This window comes from Ostrea edulis, chromosome 4 (assembly GCF_947568905.1).
Source record: "Ostrea edulis chromosome 4, xbOstEdul1.1, whole genome shotgun sequence".
Taxonomy (NCBI): domain Eukaryota; kingdom Metazoa; phylum Mollusca; class Bivalvia; order Ostreida; family Ostreidae; genus Ostrea; species Ostrea edulis.
The window spans coordinates 17,722,628-17,749,868 of NC_079167.1; the positions used below are offsets into that span (position 1 = coordinate 17,722,628).

The 27,241-nt window shown below is 35.9% G+C and overlaps 1 protein-coding gene across 3 annotated transcripts; it reads right to left on the bottom strand.

The window, feature by feature from the left end:
- Positions 1–15,617: 15,617 nt before the first annotated feature.
- LOC125649717 (sodium/calcium exchanger 3-like) lies at positions 15,618–25,760 on the bottom strand. Of its 3 annotated transcripts, XM_056161305.1 has the most exons (12): positions 25,611–25,760; positions 23,044–23,765; positions 21,503–21,520; positions 20,451–20,506; positions 20,117–20,284; positions 19,033–19,217; positions 18,121–18,350; positions 17,635–17,867; positions 17,441–17,546; positions 17,157–17,335; positions 16,734–17,063; positions 15,618–16,517 (listed from the first exon to the last, which is right to left on the bottom strand). In XM_056161305.1, exons 2-12 carry the CDS (start codon positions 23,714–23,716, stop codon positions 16,278–16,280), a joined length of 2,418 nt encoding a protein of 805 aa, XP_056017280.1. In that variant the 5' UTR covers positions 23,717–23,765; positions 25,611–25,760; the 3' UTR covers positions 15,618–16,277. The 3 variants fall into 3 exon arrangements, with proteins under 3 accessions (XP_056017280.1, XP_048733389.1, XP_056017279.1); XM_048877432.2 differs by lacking the exon at positions 21,503–21,520; XM_056161304.1 differs by lacking the exon at positions 21,503–21,520 and having other exon boundaries at positions 20,451–20,524.
- Positions 25,761–27,241: the final 1,481 nt, after the last annotated feature.

Below are 27,241 nucleotides of genomic sequence, written 5' to 3' on the forward strand. Positions count from 1 at the left end.
TTCATTGAACGCGGAAATAAAACGTAAGGCGACGTCAACTGTGCATTGTGACGTCACATTTAGCCTCGACTTTTTTCTCTTTTTCAAAGCAAACAATTATAAACAACAATAATACATTCCGTATGCAATGAAAAAGGCCGTTATAAAACTAAACAAAATTAACCAATAAATTCAAAATGGTAAAAAAGTAACCGTAATTTTATTGTATATTCTTATTCAAAGAAACTCATGAACTCGTTCATCTATTTAGTCGTATTACGGTTTTATATGTAATTATTTGCTAAAACCTGTTATAATGATAATCATTCTATTCATTTTGAACAAATTGGGTGTTTAAATTACGAATTGCACGTCAGAGTCTTCTATTATTGGCATTCAAAATAAAACACGAATAACTGTTGAAGCAGGTAATGAAAAAATAAATGGCGGCGCCCATATGGATCACGAAAACTTCAGTGAACGTATATAGAGATTATCTCTTTTTCTTTTGCTGAATTTGACTTTTTTCTTTTACATACGTGTTACCTTTAGAGCCTTGCTTCGCTCGGTAATATGTTTTACGGCATGACCGTGTTTGAGGGCGAAGCAAAAAAGTTTTGGCATTAGTATCTATATCCAAAACAGGACAAAAACAACCCGAAGTTAGCACGAGGACGGAGCTGTATCAAAGCATCCTAATTTTGGACATTTGATCCGCCTATATATTGAACGCGGGAAATATAACGCAATTGATGTAAACAGTACATTGTGACGTCATATTCAGCGTCGTTATTTAGCAAATTTACAAACATAGCGTTTGAACCACAAAAAACATGGCGTTAATGGTGGAGTGATTATATATGATTAAGAAAGTAAGATTTACATGCCTTTACGGATTTTATGTAACATCTCAGAACAACGTGAACTAGGGTAGATGAGATTCAAAATGCAGGAATACATGTCCACGCGCTAATATTCGAATCGACGCCATTGGTACCAAACTTTTCAAGTTCCATAGGTATGGTTTAATTTTTCATTATTTTCCTATATTTCCCTTTTAAACATGTATATACATGTTACCTATAGGGAGAGCTCCGCTCTCACGGCCCTTCGGGCCGTGAGAGGGCTTCGCCCTCTAATATTTAAGCTGCGTCAAATTCATTCTTCACTGATAATACTTATCATTTCCATTAGTGGAACTCTTCAAATTAAAGGCGCGTAAAGTCGTGCTACCGGGACAACATGCGTAAACATTACTTAGGCATACATAATAATATGTTTTACGGCGTGACCGTGTTTGAGGGCGAAGCAAAAAAGTTTTGGCATTGGTATCTATATCCAAAACAGAACAAAAACAACCCGAAGTTAGCACGAGGACGGAGCTGTATCAAAACATCCTAATTTTGGATATTTGATCCGCCTATATATTGAACGCGGGAACTATAACGCAATCGATGTAAACAGTACATTGTGACGTCATATTCAGCGTCGTTATTTAGCAAATTTACAAACATAGCGTTTGAACCACAACAACAAATATGGCGTTAATGGTGGAGTGATTATATATGATTAAGAAAATAAGATTTACATGCTTCTACGAATTTTATGTAACATCTCAGAACGACGTGAACTAGGGTAGACGAGATTCAAAATGGAGAAATACATGTCCACGCGATAGTATTCGAATCGACGCCATTAGTACCAAAAGTTTCAAGTTCCATAGGTATGGTTTAGTTTTTCATTGTTTTCCGATATTTTCCTTTTAAACATGTATATACGTGTTACCTATAGGGAGAGCTCCGCTCTCACGGCCCTTCGGGCCGTGAGAGGGCTTCGCCCTCTATGAAGACATTCTATTTTATCATACAATTAGGACAGGTTCATATGGCATGGACTTGGTAATCGTACACGAACACCCCCCCCCCCTCTTAATTTCCATATTTTAGAACAAGTTATATATATGCCAAACTGCATTTCTAAAGACGTTTATAACACTAATTAACACAACTAATGCGTTTCCAAACTGCATTTAAGCTATTTTGAAAATTACAAAATATTGATGGATTTAGGACAGAGAACATCATTGTTTGGAATTTTAAAACAGGTGTGGTGGAGTTTAAAAACATGTAACATTTTTAATAAGATTGTGTTAGAATATTTGAAAAATGCAGTTTGATCAATGGTTATTTTATTTTAAAATACACCATGTATTTTAACTCTTAAAAAAAAAGGGGGGGGGGTAATGACTGTTTCGTTTATGTCACAGTAATCTCGCACTTGCTCGCGAGACTTGTGCATTTTCTTACCAATGACGCACCAAACTTCCACCAGAGTTCGTTTGCTCACAAACCAAACTCTTCCACTTAGGCATTATGGGATAGCGATTTCTTAGGCCGCGTATACTGTGACGTCACTGTAGAATGACGAAAAAACATAACGTCAAACGTAAACAACTTTCAAAACAAGAACGTAAACATCAAATTCATTACTTTACACAATAATTTGAACAGAGTAACCCTACTTTTTAATGATCTTTTGATCATTTTATGTTTAAAATAAAATCCATACTTTTATATTAATGCTCTTAATATTAATATCTTCAGACTTTTAACTGCGAACTACTTCTTTAGTGTAATTTGTCTGCGTGATAATCGCGGACTCACAATATACAAATCTGTATATTGTGGTGCGTCACATAGGAGAGGTCTATCGTAGGTGACGTAATGAGGCCTCGACGGGGAGTTTGATGACGCACAAGAGTCATCAAAGCGCGATAATTCTAACGAGCTGGTAATGAGAAGTATTCTTTTCGACCTGTGCTGTAATATTAATTTCTCTAACTTGAATTCTCTCTCTCTCTCTCTCTCTCTCTCTCTCTCTCTCTCTCTCTCTCTCTCTCTCTCTGCTCTGCTCTGCTCTTTCATTCTCTCTTATTTTTCTCTCTCTCTGCTCCTTTGTTTAAATTCCTAGTTTCATATTTTCTCTCGCTCAAATTGAAATACCTGTTTCTTGTTCTCGCTCTGCTTTTTCATCTTTTTTCATTTTTTCTCTTTCTAGTTTTAATTTTTCTAACTTTAGCTGAAACTCTAATTCTGTCATTTTTTTTTATTTTGAAAAATCATATGTTTAAAAATTCTTTACAGCAAACGTTTTTCTTCAACCTTAACTCTAATTTCTTCCTTTTTATGGAAGATTTGATCTCTGATCTGAAGTGTAACCTAATGCAATCAACTCATCCTTTTTCAAAGAACGCTCGCGAGTCAAGAAAATCTGTGACAGAAAACATGTTAATTTCTATGGAGGGTAATCGTGTTCAAAAATCCAAGCATGTAAACGTGTTAATTGAAACATGCAACCGTGTTGATTTCTATTTCAACTGTGTATACATGTTTGTAACTCAGGGAGTGTACGTTATGTTTTTCAGAAATGCATACCTCAGTGTCGTACTCTTCATTTGTGTAATCGTTTGATTTCTCTTTATAAAAATGTATCATTGTTTCCTAAGATATACGCGGTTATCCCTACATGTGCTTTGCCCGTGTATTTCATTTTTTTTTTTTCGGTTCTAGGTAGTAATCATGAATTTCCGTTGTCTTTCCATATATGGTCATATCGAAATTAGACAAACATGTAAACTTGACATTTGTTGACTTGTAACGTGTAAGATGCGATGTTGTAAGGTACAACTATGTAAATACTAAGTCTACAAACGGAAATACTGTAGGAATGACCGCGTATAACTTAAGAAACAATGATGCATTTTTATAAAGAGAAATGTAAAATCAGAAATCAAACGATTACACAAATGGAGCACAGGTGCTTGTGGACTGGACTTCCGGTACCCCCCTTCTTTGATTTTTAAATGTTCAATTCCTTGGGTATTTCGGACGTATTTTTGATAAAATATGTAACTTCAGAGTTTATCTATTTCAATGGAATACACAAATCTCGCATAGAAACCGTTTTTAAAAATGTCATATATATAACAGGACTTCCGGTACCCCCCTTCTTTGATTTTTAAATGTTCAATTCCTTGGGTATTTCGGACGTATTTTTGATAAAATATGTAACTTCAGAGTTTATCTATTTCAATGGAATACACAAATCTCGCATAGAAACCGTTTTTAAAAATGTCATATCACCGATCATAATATATGAACAAGGTGTGCAACTCAGCCAGCGACATGTTGAAAAAATCTACACCTCGCTGAGAAATCCTATCGAAAAAACACCAATAATGCATATACCAACTGAAAAGAACGGTCATTCTAAATCTACTGATGATTCGTGGATTAAATGCATCGCTATTTGGTGCGCAATAACTATTTCACACCGCTCAATTTCATCGTTTTAACCTAGTCACTTCTCATTTCTGACTATAACGAACGGAAGTTGTAATGCTGGAATATTTCTGTTGCAGCCAACTATTTTTAGAACGAGAAAACCCGGGACGAGGTCTTCCGAATACCATTAGCTACACGAAAAGGAAAGAGAATACCGATCAAAATATTTCAAATCGGTTGTGGAAAGACTTTAAAGACATGCACACTTACACATTATTGGAACCATACCACTTTTAATATATCCAAATATCTATCATTGTAAACTCTTAAACTCTTAACCCTATACGATATGATTTGGATCATAATGGTGTTGACACAACCCCCCCCCCCCCCCCCCCCCCGAATAACCTACATGAGTTGACTTTATTGTGTTTGCAAGACATTGCTGATAAGCAGTAGAGAGTTTCAACCAAAAAGTCGAATCATGTACGTTCTTCGGAGAAGGGTGGGGGCCTGAACCCCTGTGATTAGGTCATACTGAACAGATCGATGTTTGATTAAAATTATCTAAAATGATATTGGGAGTGGGGTAGGGGTAGAAGCGGGTAGTTTTTTGTTTTTTTTTATCATGATGTGATCTATACACAAAATATGTGTGCGATTCATGCACAAGTGCTGGTTGTTGATATTTGTTTAATCTTATATTTAAGTTATATTACATACAGTTTTGACATTCCTTTATCAATTAATTTGTTACCCCCCCCCCCCCCCCATTTTATATTTTTAATCGAATTTGGATCTGATCATATGTAAGGGGCTTGATAAACTATTTTGTTTCTTTTTAGAAAAACGAATGTTAGCCAATGCTATATAGTTGGCCTTATAACTGAAATGTGGAACATTGTCAATATATTGTGCTTTCATGGTTCTTTCTGATTTCCATGATAAATTACCTACCCAACACTATGAGGTTTTTAATTATATTTGTGGATGTGCTAGTCTTTCCACAACCGACTTGACCAGTTAAATGAAATTACATATATGACCCTCTTTGGACTATGATCGGTATTCTCTTCTCTTTTCGTGTAGCTAATGGTATTCGGAAGACCTCGTCTCGGGTTTTCTCGTTCTAAAAATAGTTGGCTGCGACAGAAATATTCCAGCATTACAACTTCCGTTCGTTATAGTCAGAAATGAGAAGTGGCGAGGTTAAAACGATGAAATTGAGCGGTGTGAAGTAGTTATTGCGCACCAAATAGCGATGCATTTAATCCACGAATCATCAGTAGATTTAGAATGACCGTTCTTTTCAGTTGGTATATGCATTATTGGTGTTTTTTCGATAGGATTTCTCAGCGAGGTGTAGATTTTTTCAACATGTCGCTGGCTGAGTTGCACACCTTGTTCATATATTATGATCGGTGATATGACATTTTTAAAAACGGTTTCTATGCGAGATTTGCGTATTCCATTGAAATAGATAAACTCTGAAGTTACATATTTTATCAAAAATACGTCCGAAATACCCAAGGAATTGAACATTTAAAAATCAAAGAAGGGGGGTACCGGAAGTCCTGTCCACAAGCATCGGTGATATGACATTTTTAAAAACGGTTTCTATGCGAGATTTGTGTATTCCATTGAAATAGATAAACTCTGAAGTTACATATTTTATCAAAAATACGTCCGAAATACCCAAGGAATTGAACATTTAAAAATCAAAGAAGGGGGGTACCGGAAGTCCTGTCCACAAGCACCTGTGAAATGGAGAGTAGAAACATAACGTCCACCCCCTGAGTTACAAACATACACAGTTGAAACAGAAATTAACACGGTTGCATGTTTCAATTAACACGTTTACAGGCTTGGATTTTTGAACACGATTACCCTCCATACATTTCTGCTGCTGGCTAGGACATTCAGGTATCACACCGGTAATTATTTTCACTATATATTCCTATAGAGGGAGAAAAATCATTAAAAATCAGTTTACAAAATTGATGCCGAATAACGCAGTCAGACACGTTCTATGTTACCTATCTCGTCTGCAGACACCAGAAAAACAACACCCTACGCGGCATTTTCGAAAATAAATTACCCGCAAACAAGACTACCCTCAAATCCACGTGTTTTTCACATGTGTGTAAACAGCCGGCATGCACCCCAGGAAGTAGCCTCAGCTACCAATAGCAAATAGTTCCTTTGTATACACTTGGTTATTTCTACAAATTACACAAAATTTCCTAATCAGGGATACAAAAGTTAAGAGAAAAGAAGAGGAAATGAGAAAAATCGCGCAAGGAAAAAAATATTTCTTTAAATATATGGAACTACAATTGACTAAGTTCATTTTGATTGGACAATTACCGGTGTGATACCTTCAATGAAGCACATAAACTAAATTCAAACTAATAAATTAATTACAAATCTTGACAGATGTGCTAATTCTTTATCCCGGACGAGCCCCCTATTCTGTTATGGGTCAGAATTAACCCGATGACCGGCAGAAATCTATCACAAAGATTTCACAATTATTTCCAGAAAAATATATCAATAATAAATTACCAACTTACATTAGGCCTCAAAACAGTATCCGATATTTATTTACCGCCGAGCTTTCGTTTCTACGTTTTTACATATTGAACATTAACAGCTTAAGATGAGTGAATGAAATTGACCTCGTTTATGAATGAAAATAAGGTATATAAGCACTATTTTCTCAATAATCTTAGTTTCAAACCAAATCATTTAATAAAACTGATCAAACGAAGAAGATAACTAGATTGTGGTTGATTGCACTAACGATTTATTTTCATCTTATCTTATCGTATGGATTTTATTTTCTCATGAAAGGACAAAATGTAGCATTTTAAATCAAAGGTCGACCTTGATATGCAATGACTGATTTTTGATTTAGGATGGAAAACAGACAGTGAGTCATATTGAATTGGACGCTGACTTAATTAGGTGGAATACGTCACCTCGTAACTAAATGAGTGTCCCGAAAATTCAAGAATTATCTAAATTATGCGAAATACTGTAAACAAAGGAGTGTTCCGAAAGTTCAAGAATTATACTAAATTATGCGAAACACTGTAAGCAATAGACAATAGATGTAGCTACATTTATGAAAGCATCATCATAAAAAGACATAAGAGGAATCCAATGTAATATTTCTAAACCTTGGTGCATTCAAACTTACATGTATGGTTCTGATTTTAGGTTCCATTACATGTCCCCAGATGTAGATGAAGTTCATTTAGATCTTTAAGTGAGTAATGATATCTCCTGTTTAGAAATATTTTCATGTTTCAAGTCAAGAATTTTGCAAGCACTTATTAGAATTAAAAAGTTGTTCCACAATAATTTCTTAATTTCAGAGATAAAGTGAAAGTCACTTAAAACTTGTAATTGTTACATGTTCACACTTTCAACAGTGCTACAAAATTCATGGAAGGTGCAGGGAAATCAGTTTCTTTGATCCTTTGTACAAACAGAACCGTGGTGTTTAGGTGCGTCTCTAAAGATATCAATGCGCCAGTAATCAGTGGAAGACAAAAGACTCTCTAATTGAATTGAAATTATAGATTTGTTAAAATCCTATTGAATTAAGATAAGAGCTTTCTAAATGAATTAGAATTGGAGTTATTTTAATTTAAACTAGATGCTATCATTAGACATTAGTACCCACACAAACATGTTTACCTTTAAATATACTGTACGTCGTACCTGTGCAATTCACTAAAGAGCCACAATAGTTTTTTTATGATCTATTTTTATATACAAAATTAGCATACAGTGGTCAGGTGAGGCCTCTAGGAGGAACACAGTAACACTGCGTTGTCATAAATATATAATTATTCTTAATGCACAAATTAAGATGTATTGATTATTCTGTTCGGCAAATGACAATGGGTCATCCCCACCCCTTCATTCTATGATTGCTCAAATATCTTTAAAATAGATGAGATCCTCATCCCTATACCATATATATTTTGCTGCATGTTGGGCAAGTGCCCTGGGTCATACTAAATCCATTTCATAATTGTTGAAATATATTTAAAGCAATTGAGCTCCTGACCCCTAAATCATATATTTTCCTGCTGCACACATCAATATGCATTGGTTATTCTGATGGGCAAGTGCCCCAGGGTCATCTCAACTCCCTTCATTTTTTTTTATTGTTCAAAAGTCTTTAAAATGGTTAAGATTCCAACACTTAAAGTAAAAGTATTCTTGTTGCATATCACACAATGCAATGAGGTTTTTGTTCGTCGTTTCTCCTCCCCATTTGCCCTTCAAAGTGTAAACGAATATTCCAAAAACTTATTGCTCATCTATAGGACACCACCAATCATCTCCCAAAAGATTATTTGGCTACTCCATAGAACATAAGAGGAATTCTTGGAACCAGGGATTTTTGTCGAAAAGAAAGTCGTTATTGACCTCCATTTGGCCCCCAGGATGAAAATGAAAATTTCGAAAAGGTATTTTTTCACATTATTTTACAGGACATCACCCATCATCTTTCAAAAGATGATTTGGCTCTGTATAAATTGTAAGAGGAGTTCTAGGAACCAGGATTTTATTTTAGAAAAATCGTAATTTTTCTTCCCTCATTTTGGCTCCCAGGCTTAAAATGAAAATTCCCAAACCTTATTGCACATATACAAGACAGCAAAAGATTAATTGGTGACTGCTTAAAATAAAGGAGGAGTTTGAGGAATGAAAAAGTGTGACAGACAGACGGACCAATGTAACAACAATATACCCGAACTTTCTCTAGAAAGTGCGAGTATAATGAGAAAATTTTTAATCATTTGAAGATAAGAGCTCTTTACTTGAATTATAGTTGGAGATATTTTAAGTAGAATGAAAAAACTTTAATCATTTAAAAATGAGAGCAGAATCGGAGATCGGAAAAATTCCTTATTAGAAGATATTTTTAGATAATACAGGGCACTACCACTATTACACATGTATCTGCCATTTCAAATTTGGTTACGAGTTTATCATGTTGTGTAAACCTTCAAATTATTCATTATCAGACGTAGAACATGTCTAATACCTACGTGACGTAAATAATATATCTGAGTCGTTCAAATATGATTGGTTAAAGAAAGACAACTTGCAGCTCTTCAAGAGAAGCGTCAACATTGGATCGTGAAAAAAAAAAATGCAAAAACTTAGATGAATCTGTTAAAACCAGGTGAGATAACATATATAACACATTTTAACCGACCGCATTAGCTTGGGAAAGAGACCAAGAGCTGTCCCTGTATTTGATTATTAGATGAGTGTGTGATTCATTAGTCCGTGCAACAAAATAGAAGCAAAACTGTATTCTAAACAATCTATTTTTGTGGAAAAGGGCATTTCTCGAATATCTAAACCAAGAAATTATATATCTGACAACAAATTTCACTTTCTATAAGTGAAAATAAAACAGGAATACATGTATTCGTTAATCAAAGATTCTTTTTAAAACATTCTCTCACCAGAGGGCGCGTTACGCAAGCTTCACATACCTGTACACGGAACAAGACCCTCATATTGACAATACAATATTTGCACATCGGGATCTTTTACTTTTGCCCAAAATGTACTTCACATGTTTATTTAATGCTTGTTGTTATCTTAAATTTGTCAATGCTTCATAAAATTTCATTTTATTTTTTGTTTAAACTACTTTAATAATCAACTTGTTGTTTATACTATATTTTCAATTAATTTGTCATTTCCTAATTTTTGCACTAGAGGTTAATTCTACCTGGTTCAATAAAAGTTTTCTTAGATATTAAACATCTTATTTTTCATACTAGTATATGAAATGCACAATGTATCAATTTTAATTGTTAAAAATCAAGAAAATGCACAGCACATATTTATATTGATATAACTAATTATTAGTATATTGTTTAAAAAATGTACATGCCCCGGGGTCCTTAATTGGTGATATAAACATATTCATATAGCAATATCCCTACAGATAATGACCTTAACCTGATAATAACCCCTCAATGATAAAACGGAGAGAGTAAAATACTAAGTATAGGGTCTTATCGCAATTCACCTTTGAATTAGAACGCTTTACCCGATATAGTATTGCGTTGTGTGACGACACAATTGAATGAGACGTTTGATGTAATACAACAAGAGTTTTCATTGGCCGATTACAGCCCGCCCACTTTCTCGAGCGGATTCGAACTGTACATAGCTCTCTGAAAAGATCCACCTCTTATAAAAACCTTCGATTTACGGGTCACAAAAAGCTGCGGACGGTTGAGGCCTGAAATCGGTGTATTCTTGTGTTGCTGTCTCATAAACTCAATATAAAAAAAAATCTTAACATATTTTCCTACTATACTTGCGTCCAAACATACCTTCAAATGTTCATTAAAGCCATACACCACCCGAAAACTCGCAGCTTCAAATGATTTCGTTTGTTGACGTAGCCATGTTAGGTAGCCGGTCAATTCGAACTCTTGCTATTGGTATCTATTCATAAAATCGGTTGTAAGTTATGTATTCGCTCTTCATTTATTATCAACACGAATAATTAATAGAAATTAAAACATTTTTGTACCAGTTTTTGTAATTAGGTAAAATAAGCTCTAGATGAATGAAAATGCTACATAAGCCCATTAGATGGAGATCGGCCGGCGCAGCCGCTCATGACTAATGAAAGCCGCACTGCCGTGAGTTTAGCTTTTTGAATAATTATCATTTTTAGGACTGGGGTGGTATATTATTTAAACAATTTAGCTAAAATATTCGTGGGGAATTAGTACACATCTAGACGCTATTGTGCCAATATGGAAATGAACCGGGATTAGAATTGACTGGCTACCTAACATGGCTACGTCTACGAACGAAATCATCGAGTTTTTGGGTCGTATGGGGCTTTAATAAATATTTGAAGGTATGTTTGGACACAAGTATAGTAGGAAAATATGTTAGGAATTTTTTTTTTATATTAAATTTATGAGACAACAACACAAGAATACAACTTTTTCTCTTTCTTCCTTTGAAGTTTTTTTCCATCTAGCATCTGGCCGTCCTGACTACTCCCGTATAAGGGAATTTGGGCGGACTTATACATATGGACCAATGAGAGTTTCTGTTGCATTTCGCAATTGTATTACAAACAGATTCAATTGTGTCGTCACACAACGCAATACTATATCGGCCAAAGCGTTCTAATTCAAAGGTGAATTGCGATAAAGGATGTCAGTCAATGAGTCAGTAAACAGAGTTGTGATTTAAACCCGGGACAGGGGACATGTTGAAAATGGATTAAAAGCAAGTAAGTGTTGATTTCCTTGTGACGGATTTGTGCATTACTGCTAAATGTTTGAAAACAAGTTGTCTATTGCGTAAATCCAGGCACATCTGATTCGAAACGTCGGTCGAAGCATAAACCGTCACCGACTCCGGAATTTACATGTTTTCCAGAATCAAAATACAGGGCCGTAAATTACATGGAGGCGGAGGAGGCAGCTGCCTCCTCCAACTTTTGAGCCAAAAAAAATTTAGATTTAAAGTTCATTAGAATTTATGTTGTTTCCAATAACTAAGAACATGATACCTCCCTTAAAAAGCATTCCAAATCTTTCTTTTAGAATGAGTTAGTCAAGTAACATCTTAGAAGGCCCTAGAATCAAGGATTTTGCACGAAACGTGTTCAGTGTGCACAAAATGTGCGGCCCCCAGACCCCCGCCTAATTTCCTGCCTCCTCCAAATTGAAGGTTAATTTACGGCCCTGAAATATGAATGCTTGCGATCAGAAGTCGATGAAGGCTATGCCTCTCGACTTCTCTAAAGAGAATACATTCGGGATAGTATAAAGATTTCCTTAACAAAATCCCGGAAATTGTAGATCCGAATACCTTACTTGTAACGTTTGATGTAACGAGTTTAAATACACAAACAGCCCACGTGATTTTGGAATAGGAGCTATAACCTTTTGGATAAAAAAAAAACCTACAAAGAACTTATCCCAAGAAATTCCTCAATGGAATTTATAATAGATTTCATAAAACAACACATTTCATTTTGATGGCGAACCTACAGACAAATCAAATGAACAGCTATGGGAACTATATAAAATGGCCCCCGCTTATAATATTTTAGTAATGGGATATTTCGAAGAAATGTTATATCGAAGAGTCGATGAGGAAATGAGTCAAGAGAAAGGACACCACCAGCTCAGACATTTGATTAACTGACACAGGCACTACATCGGGAGTGGCAGCTCATTATAAATCAGTAAATGTTCTACCACGCCCAAATCTTTGTTCCTCACGAAAATATTAACTGCTGTGAAGGAGAAACTTCAAATGTATTATGAGCCACAGCATATGCAAGACGTGGTGTAAATCAAACGTGGATTCTAAAAAAAAATTCCATTGAACGTTTAGTAAATTTGAAATCACAAAATTTTTCCCAAATTAACAACATCCAAATGTATGACTTCTCAGCGCCTTGTATGACCATTCCTCGCGATAGATTAAATAATAGGCTTTTTCCTTCATAGACAGCTGTTTCTTCAATCAAAATGGAGCACAGAAATATCAATATTTTATAATCAGTCATAAAAAAAAATACTTTGTTAAACACCACTCTGATTCTACGTTCAAGTACCCTGAAGCCGATATTAAAAAGATGTTGGAGTTCCTCATTGACAATATCTACGTAGACTTTGGTAATCAAGTCTTCCAACAGTCTGATGGAATTCCCATGGACACGAATTGTGCTCCTTTATTGGCTGATCTGTTTTTATATTCCTACGACTCAATTTTTTCCCCCAAAAGCTTCTCCATGAGTAGAACAAATATCTTACCTTGGCCTTCAATATAATTTATCCATGACGTTTTATCAATTAATAAAACTCAATTTCATTGATATGTCGATTCGATATATCCCAGTGAACTCGAAATAAAAGGCACAACAACAGAGTCTTCCACGTCTGCTTCACATTTGGATATTTTATTGGATTTCCATGGATGTTAACGACAAAGTAACATCTCAACTTCATGACTTCAGTTTCTCCATAGTTAACTTCCCATATTTATGTAGCAATATATATTCCATTATCACCTGCATATGGTGTCTATGTCTCTCAACTGGTTCGATACGCTATAAATGTCTGATATTTACCGAGCCAGAATTCCGTGTCCAGGCAACCCAATCCTTCCGCTATCTGAAATGTTTCATACCAATTGTTAGGCCGTTCTTCACATACTAGTTTTGACTACACGGATTGCTCTGTTTACATGATCAAGATATACATGTGTAGGGCTCACGGCGGACGTGACTGGTCCATAGGGAATGCTTACTCCACCTAGGCATCTAATCTCACCTCTGGTTTGTCCAGGGGTCAGGGTTTGTCCATCTCTTAATATTGTATTCTTTATAGGAATTATGAGATTGATCAGTGTTCGTTATCTTCACTTTTTCATTCATGTAAATGTTGCCACCTTCTGCATGTTTATGAAAGGTCGTAAGTGTTGTGATAAAATTAGACTTTATTGGATTAAGTTTCATATTAATTAGAAAGGTAATTGTGTTCCTTGAAAATATCCATACAATATACTTAATATGACCTTTTATCTAATGTAAAACTTATATACGGTGCCAATTTTGATGCACCAGATGCGCATTTCGACAAATAATGTCTCTTCAGTGATGCTCAACCGAAATGTTTGAAATCCGAAATAACAATGACGTTTTAGAGCTATTATAGGGAAAAACAGTTTGCCAAAAGAGTGGAGTCAAATTCGTCTAAGGATAAGAGCTGACAATAATCAATTCATATGTCGATTCGATATATCCCAGTGAACTCGGGAAAAAAAGACACCACAGTCTTCCACATCTGATTCGTACTTAGATATCTTATTGAAAATAAACATTAACGGCAAAGTAACAATTTATACAAACTGGATGATTTCCGCTTCTCCGTCGTCCACTTTCCATATTTATGTAGCAATATTCCATTACAACCAGCATATGGTGTTTATATCTCTCAACTGATTCGATACGCAAGAGTTTGTTCTGCGTATAATAAGTTTTTAAATCGAGGCAGGCTACTGACAAACAAGATGAAGTTACAGGGGTTTCAATAGTCTCGTTTAAAATCAGCATTTCGCAAATTATATGGTCGTTATAATGATATAGTTTGCCAATACAACTTATCATTGGATCAAATGCTCTCAGACGTGTTTCATTCTGATTGGTATGCCGCTATTGACACACTGATTTTGACTACGGATTACTCCGTTTATGTGATCAAGATATTGGCCTCATGGCGGGTGGGCCCGGTTGAATGAAGTCAATCAAATAGAATTATAAGGAGGTAGCTAACACCTCCGCCTTGCCACGGAAAATGATAAGAATGGAAATGCTTATATTGGAATCTGTCAGCATGAAAGGTGAAGATAACGAACAGTGATCAATCCCATAACTCCTATAAGGAATACAAAATAGAGAGTTCTAAAACACGGACCCAGGATATACTAGAGGTGGGATCAAGTGCCTAGGAGGAATAAGCGTCCCCTGTCAACTTCATTTGAATACGGCCAAAATGTTTTCCTTTTGTTACCTTGGAAACTGTTTTTATCAAAGTGGTTTCAATTTAATTTGGTGCAAAAAATAGAACGCCATTCTGAAGGATTAATTATGAGTGACTACCACAGGATAAGCAGTGTCACATCCATGCACAATCGTCTTCAATGGAGGACAGTCCAGGAGGGCGGATACAGGCCAGTACGATAATGTATAGAATTATCAACCCATGGTAGACATCCCAACACCCTGCTTAACCCCAGCAGCAGTAACCAAGAAGGGTCACAGATTAAATTCCCTGGTATATATATTAGATCCATTGTGAATCTTCTCCTGCGCAATTGATCCTATGTCCCACATTATCTACCTGTAACAGTTTCATCATCATCAACAGCTTCAAAAGTCACATATGTACACTGGATTTATTTGCTTTTTTAATTACATTGTCAATAATATTTGCTTGTGCTCTACCAGAACCTTCCATGCAGAAATACGATTTTGTGAAATGTGAAATTGTGATCACTAAAGAAAATTGATTTATAAGTAGATGAAAGTCAACTACAGGAGTACAACCATTAGTAACTTATGATCAAGCCCATTGTTTTAGGAAATGTCGCTTAATTCAATTATTAGTGGACTCACATGTTTCACGAACTTTTTTCATTTGAAAAGGTATGCTTGTAAATATTCGAAATACACTACATGTTGTACTATTTTAGGAGTTCAATAGGAACATATCTAATTATTCATTTTGGATTTCCAGAATCACCAAAAAATCACAGAACACAATCTTCAACTTCATAAACTTTTAATTTCTTGAAGTATAGAGCGATAATTTCACTACAACTTTTGTGACATACAATTCAATTGTGAACTATCAAGTAAATTTTTCTAAATTCTAAAACGAAATGGTCGAAAGTAGGCACAAAATGAAACCCTTACACACGTCTGCATATTTTCTAATGCCTATATACAAGAATTATGTATGAGAATGAGGTTTTAATTTAAAATGATGAAGCTCTGAGTAAGGATGAAATACACTTTATGACGTATTTCCTGTCAAGATCTTACAAAGATCACAGGAACACTTTGAAAGTTTTGTGACCACTGGCAAATTATGCTTCTGGGGGATCTACATAAGGCACTATCACAGATACAGCTTTAAAAATAACATCCACAGAATTAACCACTACAACATAAACTCCTAATTTACGGAATATGCAGGAAAACATCTACCACATTTCTATATAGCAATATCCTTTCATACACCACTCTCAAAACTCGCATAGGTGTGTCTCTCAATGCCTGCATTTTTATCGAAAACTTTTATAAAATAGCAGTGTCATTATATAAATAAGATAAAGGTAGACGTTTGGAGTATTCATAGGCTACTGGTATGTTATATAAATACTACCTGTAATAATTTATTTTTTAAAAGTCATGAAAATAACCTAAAAGCTTTCAATATACCCATATGTTTGTAATGAGGCAACAAGAACATACACAAACCAAAAGATAATCATACAGCCCCCTGAAATAATCTTGGGAATCTTGGGTCCTCCTAATTCAGCATTACCAAACAGTCCTACATATCTTCTAATGACAATCAAAATCAGGGTCAGTACTGCCAGAACGGTAAATATCACAACACTGAAGCCAAGGCTACCGGCTGGAACTTCGAAGGACACTCCCTGAATATTAGAAAACATTCATTGATCATTATTATTTTGGTGAAATGGCAGTTAACTCTTTACAATATGAACTGATAGTATGATGGGTTTTATTTCACTTCATTTCATCTGGGCATACCAATATACTGTATACCAAAAGAAAAAAGCGCATGTTTGATAAAAATGCGATGCAACCCATATTTCCTTTAAGAGGAGAATTAACAAATATTGGTTTACCTTGGACGTCCAGTAACCTGAAGCAACAACCCAAGCCATTCCTAGTCCCAAAAAGACGTTTACTGAATTACTTCCGGTCACGTTGCCAATGGCGGAATCAGCATGTTTTTCCATGGTGGCCGCTGTTTTGCTGGCGAATAGATCAGGCAAACTGGTTCCCAAAGCTACAAACGTTATAGCTGTTACTTCCGACTCTAATCCGATGAGGCAGCCAAAAATATTAGCTAAGTCTGCAACTACTGCAGTCAGGAGACCGATGAAGATAAGAGAAACGATAAAACAGAGCCATCCACCCCAGATGCTGGGTGGGGGAATAAGCGCAAAAATACTCTGCAAATAAAAATTGTTATTTAAGACATTTTACTTTGCTCCAGAAATAATAGGAAACTCTTTAATTTCAGTATTGAATTTTAAGATACTTGCCTTAAACCCAAAAGTCATGAAGTGAAGAAGATATGAAAAGGCCGTGGCAGTTTCCAAATCTCCTCCATTTACGTTTAAGGCCTCCCTGAACTGATTTGCCCAGGACTGTTTACCAACTCTCAGGGCATCCAAATTCGCGTTTGTCAAATCTGCTATCCTGTTTACGAATCCAGTAAATTCTGAAAGAAAAAAAAATAGCAGAAATTAAACAAGGTACTGACAGACATGAATATTTTTCAGTTAATTGAGAAGAAGAATCTAAAACAATTTGTTTGGTCCCTTACCGTCATCGTTAACAATTGTAACGACACAGCGCTTAAGTTTTCCAAGTTTGGCTCCTCCATCAACCTCAACAAGGTCTACCTCAAAATTCTCATCTTTTTCAAATTCCTAAGTTACAAAATAAACGATAAAGTGTTATCAATGTCAAATGAAAATTTGCTGAAAGGAAGTTTGTTTTCCCGAGACGTTTATTTACCAAATCATCTTTCACGTTGATTTCAATCATTTTGGTCAATTCTCCGTGTTCAAACACGATTTCACCGGATGTGTTTTCGTAGTCTCGACCGCCTACAGCCGTTATGTCTTTTGTCTTCCACTTCGCTACGATTCTCCCATCACATCCGTTTGCCCTGTCGACTTTGACCTGTGCACACCCGACACTCTCTTTAAACAGGAAGCTCGGGTTGGCGAACTGTATGGTACCAGGAACTGGAATTACAATGAATGTGTCAAAGTTTTTCTGCTTATAAATAAGATATCGTGCCATTAGATTTTACTTATTTCAAACTACTTTATTTGCCAATCAATTTTTTTTTATCATAGTTCAAACAATTTGCAATTAGATGAAGCATTTAACCAAATAAGATGGTCAAATGTATTTGGGGTACCACATTTGTAAAGCTTGCTTTAGAAGCAAATTAAAAAATTTCAGCTCTACTTCTAGTGCAAAATCCTTTCTCACCATCGTCGTTGAGAATTGTGACTTGGCTAACAGGATGTTTGCCTAACACTGCCAATTGATTTGGTTCTATTGTCAGTCGGACAAAAAACACCTCGTCTGGTTCCCAAACATTATCGTCAATGATCTCGATATCAACGTACAGCAAAGTCTCTTTTGGTTCAAACACCATCGTCTTCTTCACTGGCTTGTAATCTGACGAGGCCTCCGCTGTTCCATCAATGGTTTCCAATCTAAACAGTTATAGGAATATTTTGCTCATTGAATGATGTTTTCAATAAATGAAAAATGAGTGAATGAATGTATTTTCCATAACCAGGTTTAAGACTTTGTTCTCATATCTTTGTTCCTCCTAACGTGTGTGACGTTTACCACCCTGGCCGATGAATACACGTATGTACAAGAGTATATTACGTCTATAGTTTTACTTCATGCACTAGTGTTTCGGATAAATCTTTTGGAAGCGTATAAGCACGAAAAAGACAAAATAAGAATGGTCACCTATTGCAGTTCTCACTAATTTTTGGTTGTCTTCGAAAATAAATGAAAGATATTTCTTTCTTTTTTTTTCCTTGTTAAATAATGAGCCATTGTTACCATCACCGACGTGGTTTACAAAATATGCTAGTTACATTTACCAGTGTTATTTCATCATAAAATCTTTAAGGTTTCATTATTTGGAATTTTCGATAAAACACTGCGACGCATTATAAGTGGCATTTTCATTTGACATGGAAATCTATACAAATAAATAAAAAAGTTATATAAAAATATAACGAATACAATGTCTAGTTTTTTTTAATTAATTATGGGGAAAATAAGCTGTATGCAAAGTCGATCACCTTCATTGTTTTATATCCCCATAACACAAATGAACTAGACATTTGTTCTTTGATGTTGTATTCATAATCCCACCTGAATATGACTCTTCGATCGAGATTGCCATGTCGTAGTATGTTGACTCGAACACGCCCTTCCTTCTCAATGACGGCGGTACTGGGGGATTCGAATTCCAGGATGGCCTTCTTGCCTCCCTCGCTGAGATGCACGAAGTCTGTGTCTCCCCCAGCTTCCTCTGCGATCAGCAATGTCTCCAACAGCTACATTATATCAAGATTAATTCAATAATCAGGAACTGGGATAATTCAAACTAAACTAAAAAAAAAGGTCCATGAGCTACAATGTCTGCGTGAGCTGCCGCGCTCTGATTGATAAATTGATATAATCAAATGTAAATTCTAATCAATGATGGTTACATATGAGTTTGATTGATTGATTGATTGATTGATTGATGTTTTCCGCCACACTCAACAATTTTTCAGTTATCTGGTGGCGCCCAGTTTTTATTGGTGAAAGAGAGAACCCACATACAATGTACCTGGGAAGAGATCACCGACCTTCCGAAAGTAAACTGGGAAACTTTCTCACTTACCGGCGCGAGCGGGATTCGAACCCGCGCCGACAGAGGTGAGAGGTCGTGGGATTTTGAGCGCGATGCTCTAACCACTCGGCCACGGAGGCCTCACAATAAATTGACTTGTTCATCTAAAATTGTGAATTTTAAAGTTCTTTCTACAAGTATTTCTACGCAACATATGGACATATATATATTGTTTCCCTATGCCATTCCTGGGATATAATTGGAGCCATCATAGAAGGAAGTACCTTTATCATCATTCCTGGCAAAGTTGTTAAAAAGAAGATTTCTAAATTACTAGTACCCTCACCCTATTTTGCTTTAAAATTTTATTATCTTCTATTAAAAGGGGATATGACCCTTCATTTTAATAACTTTACCCAAGAGTCCTTAAGTGCCGAGTGCAGTTTACATTGTTCTGAATAATGATGAACCTAAACATACTAATAGAGTCTTGAATATACTTAAACTGCAACATAAAGTTTTATATGCCCATGTATGTAAAATGTTATTTTGAAACTTGAAAACTGACACTGTACTGCACAAAAGTTTTGCTATCTATTTCCAAACTTTGAGACCTACCTCACTGGATTTTTCTGTGAGGGGCGTGGTGAGAGTTGTTCCTCCCGTCAACGTCCTGAGGGCGTTGATTCTATACCACGCCCTACTATGGGGTTGGTTCTGTTCCATGAGATGAGCCGTCAGACGAGCGACTTCCTTCTCGTCCGCGTCCGGGTTGGATTTTAGTCTCTGTGGATACGGAGGAGTTGTATCAGTCAAGCAAAATTTCTAACATTAACCTGTATGTGGATCTCACGATTCAAGAAAAAAGATGTTGATGATATTACGGCTATATGTAAAAAAAAATTTTCACATAATTTTACTAGAAGTATCTTGTTTTCTTGAGTAAACTCACCCGCAACATTTCAACAATAACTTGTTTATCAGCTTGGTCCTGTGATAAAAGGTTGTCTGTAAAATAATACATAACTATATCAATTGTTTCCTCAAGTTTTGAGATCGAAAACAACATTTATAAATACTGTTCACATTTTCTACCGAGATGAATCAAATCATGCAGTTTTTATATGGGACCTTTTCTGAAATGACTGAAACTTCTTAGAATCAAAGTTTATATATTTTGGCAAATAGAAAGACATTTTTAGAGTGTTGCCGTTGCCTGAATTCCCTCTGTCAAGTTTCAGATATTTTATTGAATGACAAAAATTTGCGTATACTTTATTTCTTTCTTATTCTTATTTGATGAGAGAAGGTATATTTTCTAGTAACTTACAAGGTCACAAACATAAGTTCAATATATATATATATATTATCACATACATTTATTTAAACATGAAAATTATTTAAACAGGTAGGAAAAAATAAATTGTAAAATACGCACCACTAACAATCAAAAGTACATTTTCGTGATTTCTCCCTTTTACTATTCTTCTACAACTAATCGTCAACTATACATTTCAAGCTTAAGCAAAACTACATAACTACTTCGCACGGAATGAGTGTACTTTTTTTAATAAAATCTCTTTAATCGGTGATAATGAAGTTATTACTGAAATCACCATGAAATTGTTCATACCAATCCGCCAGACTTGTTTGTTAATAATTAATACAGTACACGTGTTTTTTAGTTTTTAAAGTGAAAATAGAATAAATGGATGTGGAGTATTACAATATATAAATTTCAACAGTGATACACATGTATATGTCTTGTCCAAATTGCATATATTTACAATATCATTGAATTTAAAAAAGAAGAATAAAATGACCGACAGATTGATCACAACATCTTGAAAATAAATAGAAACCAACAAACATGACTTTGTTTACGATACAGATGTTACAGTAAATAATCTAGACAGGGTGTTCAAAACGAAAAGAATACACAAACGGACAGTGGAGAGTTATTAAAGAGAGGACAACTCTGAAAACACAGAATGTACGCAGAACCTCTATCCGCCATGGTCACTAGAAGTAATACATAAATGAAAATATTGTTAATTGGATAAGATTAACTAAATGTTAACAGCTTTTAATAAGGAAATTTAATATCAATATTACCTGATCCAACTAACAAAATAACAAGGACACATACGTTAATGCATTCATAGACAATGATGAATTGAAGAATAAAAGTTCAATACAACATTTGAAAACCTTTTAACTGGAATACTGGAGATGTTACCGTAAGTCTTTAAAGAGTTATTAAGTCAGCAGTGCGCGGGGTCGTTAGTAAGGTGTTCTGGTTAAGCTACTCGCTTCTCTGCGTTAAGGGGCAAAGATGCTTCTAAGTGCGAGGGTGAGGGAGCGAAGTTGCGAAGGGCGACGCGAACGAGGCAAAGTTGCGAGCACAAAGCGAACGCGAGATGTATGTGGTCCCTTGGTAATTTCGCAACTTTGCAATTGAAAGTTGTTGGTACACGTTAGCAGCAGGGGATGGTTAATTCTCCTATGTATCTGATCCCACCTCTGGTGTTTCTAATGGCCTACCTTTGCCCTGCTCTTTTGTATTCTTTATAGGATTTATGAGATTGATCACCGTTCGTTATCTTCACTTCATTATGTTTTAAGTGTATTCATATGCAAATCTCAATTCCTTGCTATTTTATTTCATTAATTCACAACATGCACATGACCAGTGCATATGTACATATAGCGCATACATTACTACAGTGTAGTAATTCATGCAAATACGAACACAATTTCTTCCAGCAAATTTGTACTTAATTCCAAAACTTTTTAGAGCTAGTAATAATCTTATTCAGTATGATAGGGTAGTCTACATGAAAGAACTTAAAAGTGCGAGAGTGGAGGAATGAGAGGGTGGTGTTTGAGGGGCGAAACGCCGCAAAAGTGTCAAGATGCGATGGCAAAGGGGATATCATTTTCGTTCATTTACCTTTGCATTTTCCCTTCGTCGCCCTAGTTCGCACTTTCACTCCTTCAGATTCACAGAGTGGCCTGGTCAGAACACCATACTTCTGAGTTCTGACATTTCAACCCTAACGTAATTACGACTAATGTAACCCAAGGAAATTCTCTAGATTTACGTTATCTTAACAATTACAAGCCACATAGATCTCCAACATACTAGTTAGTTATCGTATAGCAATCGTATTCGTACTTTGAAATTATGTATTCACTAGGCGACGAGGAGTTAACTTATACCATTGCTTTATCTATGATTGCCTTTAATGAGCTATCACCCTCTTGTCAACAACAATAATTTGTAATGGAGAGGAATGGGTTTAGAATTTAGGGAGAAAAACCAAACGGCTGCAATGCCCAGAAACTTGGCATCTATATATTTTGTATCCTCTTTCATTCTTTCATGTCGGAAATTATCAGTTATGTCTACAAAGTCTGTGATAGTTGAAAGCGCCTCTTATACTATGACTATATATGGCAATACACAGCTTCCATGGGATAAACATTTGCATACTTATTCAAATTACTATATCAATTCAGCAACAGCTAGAAAATTTGCTTACCGACTTCTAATCCTGTTTCGTCGTCTACCGTAGCAGAACCAAAGTAATCCTTGTCTAAAATGTATGCGAAGATAACCAAAATAGGGAAAAACAAGAGTGTAACAATGGCCTCCCAGAGGTCTACAAAGTCTGGGGTGTTTACCACCAGAATTATGATGAGCCACACGTATGCAAACACAGAAGATACTGCTGTGATAGCAAACACCTTCATTTTTTTTATTCGCCTCGTTTCTGTCGATGGGATCCCGATAACACACACCCCACAAATGACCATGAGGTTAAATGCTGCCGATCCCACAACGGTACTAGGTCCAAGCTCTCCTGATTTAAAATCGTTAAATACAATTTCAATCATTGAAAGCAAGATTTCTGGAGCGCTAGAGCCGAGGGCCATCAGAGTTAGATTGGCAACGGTACCATTCCATCGTTTTACTTCTATTGTCCTGTATCCACTTTCACTGTCGTCTGGAATTTTCACTTCCTGTGTAAAACTAGTGATGGTTGAAATGGCTGACATGAAAATGTCTGCGATGATGGCAATTGCCATGAAGCTCCACAGAAGTCCGACAAGGTAAATAGTGGCCCGGGCAGCATTGGGCCACGTGGCTTCACTAACAATGGGCAGAAGTAGCCCTTCATCGGAACAGGTGTAGGAGGTCGGACAAGTCGACATAACTGCTAATTATAATCAATTATTTGCCACCCAGTTTTCGTTGATAACACTACAAAAGAAAATGTACGACTTCATTACTATATCAGAATAAAGCCATCACATTAAAAAAAAAAATTTATATAAATATTTAAAAATATTTTGATGTGAAGAAGACCATTTTGATATGAAAAATGTACATATGACGTCCTTGTACCAATAGGTGCTTGCTATTCATTACGCTAAGCTGTCTTTTCTGCCGAAAAGGTCGCAGAACACACGAGGAAACGTCAAGAGCACTGAGATTCATTATATTCTCGTATCGTGGAGCATGGAATGCCAGTGAAATCAAGGCAGTGTTATTTGTAACAATTGTCTTATCAACAATCCCCCCCCCCCTCCCCATTTTCTTATATGACGGGTATTTACAAAATCAATCATAGTACCTCGCTACTAAAATCACTAAGCATTTTAAAATTAATTACCCAGTGGATTCAAATAGATGATAAGGACTAGGTCAGCCATAAAACATGTATATATCACAAATCAATATATACTGTACTTTGCAGTTCACATTCTCTGCAGATATAAGCATTACGTGGGAGATTTTTTTAATACAATAACCAGCAAAATGTTGATTTTAAAACAAAAGAAACGTTAGCAAGTCCGTTATTACCAGGGACTCGTGAAAGGATTAACCTTCACATATATTCTCTGGTTCAAATTAAGGGAGTCTACCGATCCGTGTGTAGTCCAATGTCTAAGCATGCCCACTCATAAGGATTTATGTAAACTTCTTATGTCGAGAACCTAAATTCGACCTAGTTATGTTTTATTTGTAGTGGTGTCATGGAGCGCAGCAGTAAATCGACGGTCTGACGTCACTAATACACAACAGGCATTTAAAAATTAGTGAGCGTCATACGTGCTCGTTTTTAAATCCATTGATATTAAATTGTGCGTATTTTGCAATGTTCTATTCATGCAACATAAATCTTTTGTCCAATTTCAAATACCGTGTATATTTATACGCATTTCCTACAGTACCGTTATATTATATTGTTGGAACACACCACTTTCCTTCGCCCGATTTCCCATACCCATTGATTTGTTGATATTAGTGCCTACAGAATTTTCATTGACGACTTGTAGCTTTATTGCACATAACTATGTTAACCTGCTTGTACTATACATATATGTTTATGTAAATGTGCAATTTTCCCAAAAGAATCTGATAACAGATGACCCATGGTCGAACAGTGCAGTCAATGTCGGGTGACCACAGGACCATTTTCCACGTGTTTAACCCCTGCCCAGTGATCGTCCGACACCTGCATACCAAATCAAGTATTCTATTGAATAATTCATCCACATATTGTCGATACACCCACTGCTCGTCAAATCATCAAAATGTAATTATGTTCTTTCATGACTTCTGTTCCCCAAAACAATCTGTTTGGTGCATGTCTTGAAGCACGGTACATGTACACAGAAAAAGCTGTACCCGAGTTTTACCACCCAAATCCTACTTTAGACCGGGTTCAACAGAATTGAAAGACAAATACAATGACCCCTTTTATAAGATATAGAACCATAACGGCACATTATACAGCTTATACTAGTTGTTCTGTTGAAGAAGTAAGTTTCATCACATCATCTATAGATATCAAGCACATATTACCAACATATCAGGTTTGAAAAGCAAGATTAGGATTTTCATTACCGAATTTATGAACAAATAAATGGAATAACTGGTACATGTATATTTTTTTTGACATATCAATCTGCTATTGTTTATATACAGTCAACCAACCCCATCCCACGTGCAAATTTTTGTGGTTCATCCATAAAAAAATTAATTCCGTTAAAAAGGAATTTAATCTAATTACTTTCGAACATTTATTTTAAAAGTCCCTACCTTTACCCGATGACAGACCCGTGTTCACACACCGAACTTTTCTTGCCCGAGCGTAGCCATAGATCATGTAAACAAGCGTTAGTGGCGTGTTGTCGTGTTGCTAACGCAGTGCCATACGCGTGGTTATTCAGACGGAACATCCAAACAAACGGGTAGTCAATAAAAGGAGGCAACTCCTATTCTCCTTATATTGCAAGTCTTATCGAACGATTTATCAAGGTGGATCTTTTCAGTGTTTGCGATTATGCAGTTTAATGTTTTAAACTATTACGAAAACCTGATAGATATGCATTTCATATTGGGATGAAAGTGCAATAATAGCAGTGTTAGTATGAGGATTATTTACAGAGATAAATCAATGAAAATAGAGGTCATTAACGCAGAACGCATACACCTTCATTCTACGTTAATTAAAAGATTAACCAACCATTGCATCTTCGAATTCTTCTGCCCTGGGCATTGTTTTTACAACCGTTTTCGTATGTATCTGTTTTAATTATAAAACACACCAGTTACTGGTCCGTAAGCTGGGAATTCATCGTGAATTCAACAAAGACTACTGAAATAAACAATGCTTGAAACGTTTTGATAACGAAGCCGAGGACATACAAGACGTGATTTCATAAACAAAGTAGCATATTAGATCCATTATACAAAAATGTTTATGTTTCGTATTTAGTCATTGGTACATTTTTACTTAAACGGAAATGGGCATCCCTTGATGTAGAAAAGCAAGTCCAGCCTGCTCTCCATTGATGCTTAAAGACAAGATTTCAGGCATCATTTGTGACTTAAAAAGTTTATAGTCCTCGGGAATGTGGGCATTGTTTTGATATAATTTTCTTTATCATTACAGTGTTGGAGTCGAACTAGTTCACTGTTGTAAAATGAATCAAGGCATAAGTTTTTATTTATGACACAAGATACGGATTTGGTGCAGAGGACTGCAAACTGCTGAAAAAATTCAAGTCAGTTTGGCCTTTGTGGAACATTATAGACACAATGTATCATGCCAAGCTGTCAAAAGTTATGTGTTGCAGATACGTTGTATATCAAGTACTAGCAAATTTAGGATATTTCCTTCTGAGTTTTGTTATTAAATTATTACAGTTACTGAGGCAGATAAGTTACGTGTAAGATCAGTTTAATATAACAACAGAATAACAGCCAAACATTGCATTCTTAGGGTAAGTATGTGCAAAGCAGACAATATCAACATTCTGATTGATTGATTATATATTGTTTTAACGTCCCTCTCGAGAATATTTCACTCATATGGAGACGTCTTCATTGCCGGTGAAGGGCTGTAAACTTTAGGCCTATGCTCGGCGCTTACGGCCTTTAAGCAGGGAGGGATCTTTAACGTGTCACACCCGCTGTGACACGGGTCCTTGGTTTTTGCGGTCTCATCCGAAGGACCGCCCTATTTAGTCGCCTCTTACGACAAACGGGGTACTGAGGACCTATTCAACCCGGACCCCCACGGGAATCAACATTCTGAACTACTGATGTGACGTCAGAAATCTGAGCGATTGTGCGAGAATCCTGTTTCGCACTTCCTCGTTGGGTCTTTGTAGGAGATGATGAACAGTCGCTTGAAAGAGGTATGGCGCATTTGCTGACGATACGGC